This window comes from Carassius carassius, chromosome 22, assembly GCF_963082965.1.
Source record: "Carassius carassius chromosome 22, fCarCar2.1, whole genome shotgun sequence".
Taxonomy (NCBI): Eukaryota; Metazoa; Chordata; class Actinopteri; order Cypriniformes; family Cyprinidae; genus Carassius; species Carassius carassius.
Window position 1 is genome coordinate 3,291,203 of NC_081776.1, and position 14,525 is coordinate 3,305,727.

The following is a 14,525-nucleotide window of genomic DNA, read 5'->3' on the forward strand; positions in this document are numbered from 1 at the left end:
AACAAAACGTTTGGTGTACTGTCTCTGGAAAAATCAACAGGGATCAGCCTTTATCTATTGTAGACGTTATTACCTAGGCGAAGCAAAATTTGCTGAAATATAGGCTACAGTAAGAGTGCCTGCATGGCTGTCCATCAGATTGCCTGTCAAAGCTGAGTTCGTTACTCTAGCATCTAGCTATCGTGATAACGCGAAAACAACTTTCGTTATGTCGAGATGAGAAAATGACGTCGTAATAACTCGAAAAAAAATAAAATAATGCATGGCCAATCATCGGAGTTTGAGAAAATGCCAATGAAAATTGGCTAGAGAATTTTGCATAACTCACTGTTACAGGTTACTCCAGCATCTTTTAAATGTTCACAGCTCTGTATTCCCCATGCTGTTGATTTACAGTTCACAAGTGAAGCCTCAGTCCCAGTACACTGTACATCGCCCATCCATACTGGTCCTGCACCTGGTCCAAAATAAGCAGCACTCTTTGCCTCAATCACATTCCCACAATTCAGTTCTTTACACACCACTGCAGCATCAGTTTGATCCCATCCATCATCACACACTGTTCCCCACTGACCATCATGAAGAACCTCCACTCGTCCAGAACAAGAGTCAGGACCATTTATCAACCTAATAAACTCTAACATAAAAACAGAGTAAGGGATTAGAAAAGCTTGGTTCTATTCAGTGTATGCAATATTTGCATCCACCTTCACAGATGACTCCAGCGTATTCTGAATGCTCAGTTATGTTTTCCCCATCCAAGTGTCTCACGGTTCATCAGTGAAGACTCCATGCCATTGCAATTTACATCATCCATCCATATTTGTCCTGAACCTTCTCCAAAATAAGCTTCAGTCATTGCCTCTATCACATCCCCACAGCCCATCTCTCTACATACCACTGCAGCATGTGATTGATCCCAGTGATCATCACACACTGTTCCCCATGTTCCATTATGAAGAACCTCCACTCGCCCAGAACAAAAACCGATACCATTCATCAACCTCAGAAACGATTCGACTGGAGGTACATTTCCAAAATCTGTATGAATTATAAAACACATTATGGACATCTATAACATACTTTTTAAACTTCAATAACATACTAAAATCATTTAAAATCTTCTTCAGAACCAATTTGAGAATGAGCCACAACAAATTAAACATTGTGCCCTGAATGAAATATAAAATTATTATTTTTACTCTCTTAAGGTAAAAATGTAAAAATGTTTAATGTTTTTATTGTTTAAAAGTAACTTTAAAGTAATTTCTGACACAAAATATCTGCACATTTATTTTTTCCAACCAGGAACCATATTTTTATTGTGCGTACTATTTCAGTAGAGTACAATTTCATAGTCATTTTCATAATTTAGTGAAAACAAATAATTAACAAAAAGAGTAAAAAAGGTAAAATACAAAATTTTTAATAAGCAAATAATATCAGCTAAACCAAAAAATCAAATGTTGTCAGTATCTAATAAAATACATTATCTAATAAAATCTGTAAACTACAGAAAATTATTAATTAATAGATTTCTTTACCCTGTTAATATGTCAGTCCCTTCAGAAGCGTCTTTGTCTCTGTGAGGGCGTGAGATCAAGTAAAGGAGGTTTCAAGGTGATTTCATTTAGTTGTAGAATCACTTGAGGTCTTGGCTCCTCCCCTCTGATTTCCTTATAAGACAATGATCAACATCAGAAATAAACTCTTACTATCAAGCAGTCCATCTTTCAGAATGTAAACCTATAAAATACTCAGAAAGAGCTTGGTTATATTGAAACCAGGAATTAATTTCTCATCTCCAGTACATTGTTGGATGTACCATTGGACATTTGAACAACAGTAAACGCATATTTTCATGAAGTGAATGCTCTCATATACTACATAATCATATAGCTGTGAAGAGGATATCTGTCAGTTTTCAAACATTAAATATTTATGGCATCACTTGAATATTTGAGTGGGTCAGTTTCATGAAACTTACTTTACAAATTTGCAAAGACATGCAAATTACATGAAAACAAAATGTCAACATTGATGAATGCAGGAACTCTAAATTTGTTTGTGTTTAGACACCGGCCAACAAATCACGCCATTGATGTTCTTATGCACAAGACAAAGAATTGATTTGGAAATTTCCATACCTTTAATTTATACTTATGAGATGCAATAAAAATGGTTCCTTCACTTTTCGTGTATGAAAAATTCTTTATACACTGTATGTTTTGTTTAACACCACATTCATACAGCAAAACATAAAGCTCAGATATTTATGATCAAACATTGATGAGGTGGAGATAAGCTTGTTGTCAGTAACCTCCTATAAGCTCATTTTATGTCCCTGCAAACAATTTACATTCTGCAAAATCTCCCTGAAGAGAATTAGAATGGGAAGTTTGCATATTGTTCAGGTTGAAATAGTAATTTGATTATATGCAGCACACAAATCCAGCAAAACATGTTTTGTTTATCAAATGTGGATGTCAGTGTTGTTTACTTGGCAGATAAAAATGCACCTGTGTGTAAATTCACACTGATATGAATCAGTTTGGATGATGTTCCCACTGTATAGTGGCTGTGGTCAAAGATGAACAAGAGGAAAACAGTCTATATAACTGTCACACGTCCACTGTTTAAATAGACTACCTCAGTTCTATAAGAAGTTGTCACAGACAACCATCTAGCCAGCTATTACCTTAAAAACATTAGACTATAGACATAATGAGTGTTTTCATATTCATTTAGCATAAGAACTTTTGTTCAGTTGAGATTAAGGGGGTTTTGTTTCAAATATTATTTATTTAAAACAGCTTCAAAGGCAAAACTAATGAAAACTTTCAAACTTTGAACCTTTTAAACTACTAGAAACTTTCTGTCAAGATGTTCTCATGCCAAAATAAAACTTATCTTGACAAACTTTTTAATCTACTTTTAATAACATTGTTTTTCTCTACACTGACAGTCCATACTTGTGTTTTATTTTTATTACATTTATTTTTTCATTTTATATGCTTACTGCCTATCATAGGAAATTCAACACTAGATTCAACTAAACATTACATTTGCATGATACAATATTATTATTATTAGTAGTAGTAGTAGTAATAGTAGTAGTATTGAAGATGCTTAAATACATTTCTTTCATGCTTTCATTCATAATTGCTAATATTTAAAACTCACATTGATTTGCTTTAAAATATATGTAGGCTTCTTCTCTTCATAAATGAGAGCAAAAGCCACAGGAAGAAGCTAAAATTCTTATAAGACTATAAACCAACGAGTTTTTCATATCTAATATCATATATTTGCAGCCAGTATGTTGTGGTCCATGCAACACTTTCTGCTTCTGGGTAAGGAGACCGACGTAATGACACAAAACTTCAATGTGTATCTGTCGTTGTACTGATAATATCTTTTGAATTAAGGACTCATATAAAATTAAATTGCACAGAGTCACCAATCACACCAGATCCTTCAGCTTCCATCCACTCATTCACAATCGGCAGAATTCTGATGCACTTCACCTGTCAGCACCAATCAAGTCACAGTATAAAGCCACCGCATCGCCACCTCAGTCTCCGGGTTTGTTGTTTACATACGTGTATCAACTTACCTGACTATTTACCTGTTCATCTGACACATTCCAGTCATCGGCCATCATCTTCTGTCTTAACTAAGCACAACGGATCAGCCACAACCTGCAAAGCCGTGACTGTTCAGCTAAAAGATTATCAGCTCATTATCTCACCTATGATCACTGCTTGCTAGGGATGTGATGAGGTCTCGCGAGAACGAAAGTATCTTAACACGTGTATGTGTAAAGTGTATCCTCTTCCACCAGGTGGCGACATCTGCCCGTTTAAAAAAAGTATTTGTCGTTGAAGTTCATTCAGGAGATTCCAGCAGTGAAACAAGTCTTTATGAATTTGGACAATGACTCCTTCATTGATTTCTTTTTTTTATTTATTTAATTTTGTTCATATATAGAACCACTAGTAAATTTGGTTGTTTTTAGTTTTCTAATCTTTTTTTTCTTCAGAATCATGAGAAAATCGTGATCTCCAATATATATATATATATATATATAAAATGATTCTCAATTTATCCAGAATAGTGCAGCTCTAGTTTGCATGTTGTTTATTGCTGCATATAATTTAATAAAAAATAAGTTTAACTTCATAAAGTACAAGTTGATTTCAAAATGCACCTACATTTTTTTTCATTTTCAGTTTTTCAGTTGAATAAAATATTTTTCCCTATATTTTTCATCATTGAGGATTTCTTTAAAAATGTCTAAAAATCTCATCTCGTCTCGTTCTTCTGAACCCAGTCTCGTGTCTCGTCACACCCCTACTGCTTGCTCCTCTTCTAAAGCCTTAAATAAAGCTCTGTGAGTTACCTTTGTAGTTTCCTTCTGTTTGCTGACATAATGTGCATCTGTGAGATCTCTCTAACATCCACAGGCTTCATAGCTGTCACTAGTGGAAGTGAATTCAGATTGGTTATTTGCAAGTTCTGTTCTGGAAAAGTGGGGAACCATGTTTGATGATGGCTGAGATCTAACAGACGCTGCAGTGGTGTGTAGGAAGATGGGTTGTGGGGATGCTATTTAAGCAAAATGTGGTGCTTATTTCAGCCAGGGATCAGGAACGATATGGATTGTGTACAATGTGCTGGGAATGAATCTACACTGTTCCTCAAATAGATGGAATACACAAGTCTAAGCAACACGATGCTCGAGTCAGCTGTAAACGCAAGTCAAAAGCTTTGTCTTCCTGAGCAACTACCAAATTTTAACTTTCAGCACACTTGCACAATTTAGTGGCAACAGATCAGCGTGATTTCAGCTGGAATGCATTACATTTTAATTTCAGTCACACACACACATGCAACATCTACTCTATAAAATAACTTTGTCAAATAATATTGTACAAGAAAATGAACAAATGCATGAACAAAACTCCAACATGGATAGTTTGGGCTAGTATTTAGTAGCAATTGCGCGGGTTTTGTCAAAAACTTACAACCCTTTCTTTCAATCAGGTAACGTTAATATTGCTAACATGGCGAATCTATAGAAAAATAAACTGGCATCATCTGTATTAAAGAGAAAATAATGATTTAATAATTTGAACAACTACAGAGATTTCAAAGCTTTATGCAAAACATTTCCTGAATAAATAATCAAACACAAAGAAGTTTTATAGTGGACCCTGCTTTCCATGTTCATTGTGTGATGAAATAAATCTATGGCACACAAAATTTCAAATTTCAAATGAAGTCATGCTTGTTTTGGCCACAAATATGAAGGTTTTTTATATCGTGTACAGTGATCCACTGATCCTCTGTCAAAGAAAAATAAATGTAAAACTGATTTTCTTTACATGTTAGATGTTTATTTGCTTTCTGATTTAATATTTCATGCATTTTCACATTTATCTCCTGAAATAAAATTTAGATTTAAAGTTAAATTTGTTAATATTACCAAATGTACATTTCTATACAGTACATTATCAAACCTACCCCGAGTAATGAAGATTAATACATTAAAAAAATAAATAAAAGCAACAAAGATTGGTGCAATGTCATTATACTTATGTAAATACATACTTCTTCACGTATACAGTTTATATAAGTACATGAATGCCCACATCTTTACATAAACTTATTGATCTTGATGTGCTTCATTGCATTTAAGTTTCTTAATTTTTTTTAAATATTCTTCCTATTTTCTTGTGTTGTATGTAGAGCTCATGGAAACCACAGAAAATCCTTGTTTGTTTGTGCACACTTGGTGAATAAAGCTCATTCTGATTATAATTAGGATTAGAGTCGGTTTTCTGCCTTTTTGGTCATTCAGAAAAGACCTGTGAATATAATAGGTTTATAATTTAAAACAATAATACAAAAATATTTTCATATCCAGTATTTTGAAAAGATAGCCCACTATCTCCCTGTTTACAAACCTGTGGCTGTTCTCTGTTTGTGAAAAACTTGCCCATCAGGCTGTATTCTCCAGTATTCTTTATACTTTCCTTTACTTATAACCACCTTCCCAATCTGTGAAATTAGGTGCAATTTTAGTAAGAAAACAGTCATGCCAGAGTGATTACACTTAGTGAGCACTCATTTTGACATTTCACTTTATCAATTTTCTTTTTTACTTTGAATTATCTGTTTTTATTGCAAAGATTGTTTGATTAGTCAACATGAACCGTACCATATCCAGAAGCTTGTTCTTGATATTTGGATCATTGACATTGACTCCACTCTCTGCCTTCACCACAACCCTGACCAAAACTTTTCTTACAGTTTCTGTGAAGTGAAACATTGACAAGGAATCTATTCATTGCATTTGTCAGGAAAACTGGGATGGGAATGACATAATTCTTAGCCCTCTTTATGTTCAAAAACGGTACAACTTCTGTCAAATTGACTCAAATTAGTTTTCATGCAATTTGACAAAAATATACTATGGATACTATATTAAAGGGTCATATAATGCTGCATGCACTTTTACAAGTTGTTTGAACTGAAATGTGTGTTGGCAGTGTGTGTACACAACCATCCTATAATGATAAAAATCCACCAAGTGTTTTTTTTTTTTTTGTAATGTCGTTAAATGTTTTCCCCTTTCTCAAATCGATATGTCTGGCGTCACACGTTCGGAGCCCCCTCCCATGATTATTTGATTGACAACAGTGTTTCAGCACAGACTGCACTTGTGTCTTACCTCAGACCCGCCCTGAGTGAGCTGTCATCAGTCCGAGATGCAGACAAGCATGACTCCTAAGTGATTGAGGTGTTTCATTGTTGGATGTAATAATAGCAGTAGTCATTTACTCCTGACATCTGAGCGACTGAACAGAAAACCGCTATTTGGATTATTTTGGATTGGATTATTAGACTAAAAAAATTATGTTAAAAAATTTTTTAATCCCTCATATATTTTTGATGGTCAACATTATCTTAAGTGCAAATAACCACAAGCATAAATAGCATCTAACATGATTTGTACTTGTGAACTTTGTGTAAGCAGTATTTATTTCATTTTACCCCCTTATGAGGGGTAAAAAAGGTTTCTCACACTTCTGCAACAGTCTAGTAATTGAGACCCAGGTGTCAATTTGCCAATTTTTCCAAACTGCATGAAAACCAATAAGGGTCAATTGGGTAGTCTATATGACTCCAACACAAAAGATTCAAAAACACAAAAGTAGGGTTAAGCTATACATAATTTGAGAGGCTCATATGTAAGTTGATCTTACTTTGGCAAAAAACTCCCGCATGAAGCCCATCCAAACAACTGCTCACACCCCATCCAGTAAAAGGACAGTCCTGCACTGTCAACTCATTTCCTGTACAAGCCACTTGATCCATCCATATTTGCTCTGAAGGTTGCACATATGCTTTCGGCTCAGCAATGTCTCCACAGTAAAGCTCTTGACACAACACTGTAGCATCTGCTAGATCCCAGCCCGAGTAACACACTGCGCCCCACTGCCGATTATACCGAATCTGAACTCTGCCATCACACTCACTGGAACCATCAACCAGCTTCACATCTGTGGAAAGAGTTTTACATGTTAACATTTACTCTCTTCAAGACCCATCTGTGGCCACCAGATGTTTAAAAATGACACAAAATCTCATGAACACAATTTTCTAAGAATTAGAGATCTGTTTAAAATTATATTTTAAATAATACTTCATACACACGTATTTTCCGCACTATAAGGCGCACCGGATTATAAGGTGCACCTTCAATGAATGGCCTATTTAAGAACTGTTTTCATATATAGGGCGCACCGGATTATAAGGCGCATACAATAGAAGATACTGCAGTCAAACGTTTGACTGGGTTTGCGTTATGCATTCACTAGATGGAGCTTTGCTAAAGGGAATGTCAACATTTTGACAGAGCACCTTGATCCATATATAAGGCGCTCCGGATTATAAGGTGCACTGTCGTTTTTTGAGAAAATTAAAGGGTTTTAAGTACGCCTTATAGTGCGGAAAATACGGTAATAAAAGTGGCAATAATACTGTTTGTGTGATGTCTGTACTTTTTACAGAAACTAATGTGCCATTTTAGAAAAAAGAACTGTGCTTTAGTTATTGATTACTCCATCATTATGTAGGGAACAGCAGACATGGTGGCACCAGTAGTAAAAATGTTACAACAGGAACCCCTTTGTCCCACTTTTGGTTAAGTCAGGAAGGTGTTATTGAACCCTCAACAACGGCTTATGGCTCGTTTCCACTGAGCGGTAAAGTACAGTTCAGTTCAGTACGATTTGGTACGGGTAACCCTGATCAGGCTTGCGTTTTCACTGCCAATGGTACCCTTATTACTTTGTAGGCGTGGTGTATGCCGGAAAGTAGCGATCGACGATGAACCTGCCTCTGCCTCTTTTTGTTAATTGAACTAGGTAACAAGGTCCACAGGATGGAAAGGTGGGACGTCTGACCCAATCACGTTACCACAGTTGGAAAGGTGTAAAGGATTAGTACTCAGTGCTGCGTTTGACACTATCAATCATACGATACTACTAGAGAGAATGGAAAACTGGGCCAGGCTTTCTGGGATGGTACCCAAATGGTTCAGGTCATACTTAGAAGGGAGAAGTTATTATGTGAGTATAGAAGAGCATAAGTCTAAGTGGAAGTCCATGACATGCACCACAAGGCTCAGTTCTTGCACCGCTCTTGTTTATAACCTGTATATGCTCCCACTAAGGCAAATAATGAGAAAGAACAAAACACAGCCGATCACAGCTATGCTGATGATACCCAGATTTACCTAGCCTTATCTGCAAATGACTACAGCCCCATTGACTCCCTCTGATGAAAATTAACATTGATGAAATTAACAGTTGGATGTGCCAGAGTTTTCTTCAGTTATACAAAGAGAAAACCGTCAACAAGTCATTGCATTTGGAAACAAAGATGAAGTTCTCAAGGTGAATGCATAGCTTGACTCTAGGGGTCAAACAACTAAAATCAAGTCAGGAATCTTGGTGTGATTCTGGAGACAGACGTTAGTTTCATTAGTCATGTCAAAGCAGTAACTAAATTAACATACTATCATCTAAAAAATATTGCAAGAATTAGATTTTTTGTTTCCAGTCAAAACTTGTTCATGCCTTTATCACCAGCAGGGTAGACTATGGTTGAACTGATTGCACTATATTTTATGTATAATTATTTTCTATTACTAACTGTTTTAAATTCATTAAGAACCTTAAAAAATAAATTTGAACTCATTTAAAAAGAAAAAAATTTCCTTGTTTTATTGTTGTAATTAAAAAAAAAGATTTAAATCACTTTGAATTACCATTGTGTATGAAATGTGCTATATAAATAAACTTGCCTTGTCTGGTAATCTCCTCCCCAACAGGAAGGAATAAAAGCTTTCTCAAGTGAACACACAGTTGTTCTTAGTTTCTGACCTGACGAGGGAAGAACAACAGCACGACCAAGGTTACACTGTTACGAGTAAATCTTCTACCACATGGACCTTCAAGCAGCCCAACTACTTCTGAAGAGAACTTTTGCTCCAGCAATCAGTGGCTTACCTGTACAAGTCAAGTATCTCCAACCTGCAGAGGATCCTGTGGACCTACCATCACCTGATGTACAGTTCACTGGATTACACAAGAACCAGCAGTGAACCTTCAGCACTCTGTATTGCTCTGCAACTGTGGAAAAAGTGACCCAGTCTATTCCCACTGAGAGCAGAAGGATTCCAGAGTGTGGCGGGAGGAGCACAAGAAAGACACAGTGGGCGTGGCGTCAGGCCTCGGAGAGGCTTTTATTAACAGAAAATCAAATAAAACAGGGGATAAAAGTGGCCAAAGGGGAAGAGTGTCCAAAATAAACAGGGGAATCTGGTGTCCTCGTCGTGCTGCGGGGTTTGTGTAGGTCGGGCAGTGTTCATGAAGAAAGGGTCCAGTTAAGGGGCGGAGTCCGGCGGCCGCACGCGCTCCCCTCTTCGGTCCGGGGCGCGAGGGGCGGCGGCTTCCTCTAGCGGCTGCATCTGTCTCGTTGGCCGCGGCGCTGGCAGGGGATGGATGGCCCGGCATCCTGGCCCGACGGCCGTGTAAACGTGTGCGGTTCCCATCCGGATCGCGGGTCTGGCAGCTCACGTCTCTGGTGGCGCAGGAGTCCCTCAACGCACCCTTCCTGGAACCACGAGGACACCAGTGTGCATGCACGGGGAAGAGACCAGTCTCCCTAGGAGAGGCGCGTTGGGCTTTTAAACAGCGGTGGTGATAAGGCTCCATTTCCTTCAGGTGTGCCCCATCACACGCCGCCAGCCCTGACTCGTCCAGCGCCCCTCCTCTCACACACCCACTCCAGTCGGGAGCCTGGTGATTGGTGAAGGGCGGCGATTTAGGACGGGGTGCCGGTGACAATCAGGGAGGAGGCAGCTGACTCGTCACATTCCCCCTCCCAAGCGACATCCTCGTCATCAGGGCGCCGCCCACACGGGAGTGCTACCATCCTCAACCAGGCTCCAAACGGTCGGAGTGGGCGGGGATTCCTCTCCGGGCAGTCCTCCCTCTCGCAGCGCACCGGAACAGGGACGGAGAAACCAGGTTTTAGTGACAGCCTCAACCAACCACAGGGTAAAATGACAATAACAGAGAAGTCACTTATCCCTTTTGTGGCTGGGAGGCTGTCCCCGGTTTTCCTCTGTCCCAGTCCGGGTTCTCACGAACGTTTGGAAGCGAGAGGGAGTGACGTCACCAGATGTTTCCCAACTGCGCTGTCTAGTCTCCGCCTTACCCGCATTCTCCACCACTGTGGCGGGAGGAGCACAAGACAGACACAGTGGGCGTGGCGTCAGGCCTCGGAGAGGCTTTTATTAACAGAAAATCAAATAAAACAGGGGATAAAATTGGCCAAAGGGAAGAGGGTCCAAAATAAACAGGGAATCTGGTGTCCTCGTCGTGCTGCAGGGTTTGTGTAGGTCGGGCAGTGTTCATGGAGGAAGGGTCCAGGTAAGGGGTGGAGTCCGGCGGCCGCACACGCTCCCCTCTTCGGTCCGGGGCGCGAGGGGCGGCGGCTTCCTCTAGCGGCTGCATCTCTCTCGTTGGCCACGGCGCTGGCAGGGGATGGACGGCCCGGCATCCTGGCCCGACGGCCGTGTAAATGGGTGCGGTTCCCATCCGTATCGCGGGTCCGGCAGCTCACGTCTCTGGTGGCGCAGGAGTCCCTCAACTCACCCTTCCTGGACCCACGAGGACACCAGTGTGCATGCACGGGGAAGAGACCGGTCTCCCGAGGAGAGGCGCGTTGGGCTTTTAAACAGCGGCGGTGATGAGGCTCCATTTCCTTCAGGTGTGCCCCATCACACGCCACCAGCCCTGACTCATCCAGTGCCCCTCCTCTCACACACCCACTCCAGTCGGGAGCCTGGTGAAGGGCGGCGATTTAGGACGGGGTGCCGGTGACAATCAGGGACGAGGCAGCTGACTCGTCACAAGAGGAAAACATCTCCCATCGCCAGACTGATCAACCAACCAAGTGGAATGCAAATATAAGCTAACCAAACCTTTTCCTAAAGGGCCTTGGCATTAGGTTGTTGCTATATGAGATTGCTATTTGTGTAGAGACTGTTTATCCAGGGTCAGTGTATACAGATAGATACATTATGCTTATTTACTATTCCCTACCAGCATGCAGAGTGACCATAACTGACTCCCCCATAAACTGCTAACTACCCATTCATTGCGTCACCCAATCTGTTGCTTATTTACTTGTAATTAATTCAATTAACACCCATTTGTGTAGTAGGTCTGTAGCTTCTTTTTTATTATTGATTCAATCTTCTTAGTAGTCATTTCTCCTTTTGTAAATTAGTTAGTTTCCTTTGTAGTATTTAGTGTGTGTGATATTTTACTCTATATCCTTTTAATAAATTCATATTTATTGCAACTGTGTCATTCTTGTACTGTAATTGGAGGCTCTACAAGCTCACCAGTATCTCACTAGCCCTTCAGATTAGTCAGATGGTAAACTCCCTCAAATTTTTTAGAATTCTAATTCTTTATTGTCAAGGTGAAAGTCCTTGGCCGGTGCTCCAAAGAATGGAGGGAGGTGCCATCTGTTACCCACACCCACAATAAGTGAAGCACCTAGTGGCCCCTCACTGCAGAACACAAGATCCAGGGGGCATTGTTGGATCCACATCTAGGGGGTGGAGACTGGTAGGTTTAGGGGTGGAGATGAGTGGGTTTAGGGATCAGGGGGTGGAGACGGGTAGATTTAGGTATATGTAATGTGGGAGGAGTTGGATCTGGTTCAAACCACGCACCCTGGATCGTGTGTTCTGCAGTGAGGACCATCTCAATGTGTGGGCTTTATTATTATTTGGTACACAGCAATACCCAAACGAACCAAAAGTATTTGTAGACATGCAAATGTAAGTTTTTGGCTAATCCGAAGTTTACTGAGCAGTAGTTCACCAAAATAAAATTTTTGCTTATATAAGCAACATCTTGAATAAAATGGTAACACTAAGATCCCATTATACGATGCTAGTTAATGTGTTGACAGATATAAATTAAATTTAAACATTCATTTTTTTTATTTATTAATCATGAATTAAAAAGACAACATTATTAAAAAGTTAGTTGAAATGCAACACTCTTAAATTAAACGTCCCAAAAGGGGTATTTTGGCAGTAGTGCTAAAGAAGAACCATTTTGGGTCCCTGACTAACCACTTTTCTCAGTGTGAAGAAAATGTTAATAATCTTAAGAACCTTCTTCTGCTATAGAGATTCTTTTGTGCAATGGAAAGGTTCTATAGATATTAAAGGTTCTTCATGAAACCATCAATGCCAATAAAGAACCTTTATTTTAAAGAGTGAACTGTTCACTGCTAGGCCTTTATTCACACCCCAGAGCTATGTGAGGGACATTTTATTATAGATGCGCACACTTTATTTCTCGTCTTCTGAATGGTTGACAACAAACACCTCCTTACCCCAAGGCTTGGAAGAGCAAGGAAAATATTTTAAATAACTGCGATTGGATTTTTCTGAAAGAAGAAAGTCACATACACCTAGGATGCTTCAAGGGTGAGTAGAACATTCATTTTTGGCTAAACTAACCCTTTAATATTTTACAGACAAAACAACCGCTTTTGGAACAACATTTTTCTCTGAACTTTTTTAAAACAACATACAAAATGCATCCAAGATATTTTAACTCACTGTTACAGGTGACTCCAGCATCTTTTAAATGTTCACAGCTCTGTATTCCCCATGCTGTTGATTTACAGTTCACAAGTGAAGCCTCAGTCCCAGTACACTGTACATCGCCCATCCATACTGGTCCTGCACCTGGTCCAAAATAAGCAGCACTCTTTGCCTCAATCACATTCCCACAATTCAGTTCTTTACACACCACTGCAGCATCAGTTTGATCCCATCCATCATCACACACTGTTCCCCACTGACCATCATGAAGAACCTCCACTCGTCCAGAACAAGAGTCAGGACCATTTATCAACCTAATAAACTCTAACATAAAAACAGAGTAAGGGATTAGAAAAGCTTGGTTCTATTCAGTGTATGCAATATTTACATAGCTTTCATCCACCTTCACAGATGACTCCAGCGTCTTCTGAATGCACACAATTATGTATTCCCCATCCAGGTGTCTGACAGTTCATCAGTGAAGACTCTGTGCCAGTGCAATTTACATCATCCATCCATATTTGTCCTGAACCTTCTGCAAAATAAGCTTCAGTCATTGCCTCTATCACATCCCCACAGCCCATCTCTCTACATACCACTGCAGCATGTGATTGATCCCAGTGATCATCACACACTGTTCCCCATGTTCCATTATGAAGAACCTCCACTCGCCCAGAACAAAAACCGATACCATTCATCAACCTCAGAAACGATTCGACTGGACGTACATTTCCTAAATCTGTATGAATTATAAAACATGTTATGGATGCCAATATCATACTTATACTTCAGTAATATACTTCATTAATTTAAAATATTTTAAGAGCATGACATGGGAATATAGAGATACTTCATCATACCCAATATAAGTAGGAGCCAGACGGAACTTAACATTGTGCTCTGAAAGAAATACAGAATTTTTAATTTGACTGTTTAAAGTCAGAAATCAGAAAAAAAGCAACTTCAATGTCTGTTTTTATTGTTCAAAAGTACTTTTTTGTCTTTATTTGTTGTTTTTTCAACCAGAAACCTTATTTAACTGTACTTTGGTTAATAATGAAGTGCATACTACTTCAGTAGAGTTCAATTTCAAGTTATTTTCATAATTCAGTAACTTCGAATTACACAATTAAAAAAAATTGAAAATAAGGGAAAGTGCAAGAGTTAGATAACTAGAATTATTTACAAATATTGTTAGTATCTAATAAAATACATTTGCAAAAACATGATTTCTTTAACCTGTTAATATGCCAGTCCCCTTCAGAAGCGTCTTTGTCTCTGTGAGGGCGTGAGATCAAGTAAAGGAGGTTTC

At 39.0% G+C, this 14,525-nt stretch overlaps 2 protein-coding genes across 2 annotated transcripts in view; both read right to left on the reverse strand.

Annotated features, from left to right (window-relative positions):
- Nucleotides 1–5,677: 5,677 nt before the first annotated feature.
- On the reverse strand, nucleotides 5,678–14,494 carry LOC132098696 (soluble scavenger receptor cysteine-rich domain-containing protein SSC5D-like). Its single transcript, XM_059504829.1, has 8 exons — nucleotides 14,453–14,494; nucleotides 14,074–14,113; nucleotides 13,617–13,952; nucleotides 13,229–13,537; nucleotides 7,272–7,568; nucleotides 6,224–6,318; nucleotides 5,970–6,063; nucleotides 5,678–5,870 (listed from the first exon to the last, which is right to left on the reverse strand). Exons 2-8 carry the CDS (start codon nucleotides 14,105–14,107, stop codon nucleotides 5,860–5,862), a joined length of 1,176 nt encoding a protein of 391 aa, XP_059360812.1. The 5' UTR covers nucleotides 14,108–14,113; nucleotides 14,453–14,494; the 3' UTR covers nucleotides 5,678–5,859.
- The window catches only part of LOC132098695 (scavenger receptor cysteine-rich type 1 protein M130-like), a 37,793-nt gene continuing 28,955 nt past the window's right edge, over nucleotides 5,688–14,525 (reverse strand). Inside the window, exon 9 of the mRNA XM_059504828.1 lies at nucleotides 5,688–5,753. The gene's annotated coding sequence lies outside the window, so the exon portion shown is untranslated. The remainder of the gene's footprint in view (nucleotides 5,754–14,525) is intronic.

Bases quoted from the DNA above. Each gene is read 5' to 3' on its own strand.
- LOC132098696 (XM_059504829.1), bottom strand. From the start codon at position 14,107: ATGTTAAGTTCCGTCTGGCTCCTACTTATATTGG. The intron at 13,953-14,073 runs GTATGATGAAGT...TAATTCATACAG, and splicing joins CTGGCTCCTACTTATATTGG to ATTTAGGAAATGTACGTCCA. The intron at 6,319-7,271 runs GTAAGATCAACT...TTCACTTCACAG, and splicing joins TGCGGGAGTTTTTTGCCAAA to AAACTGTAAGAAAAGTTTTG.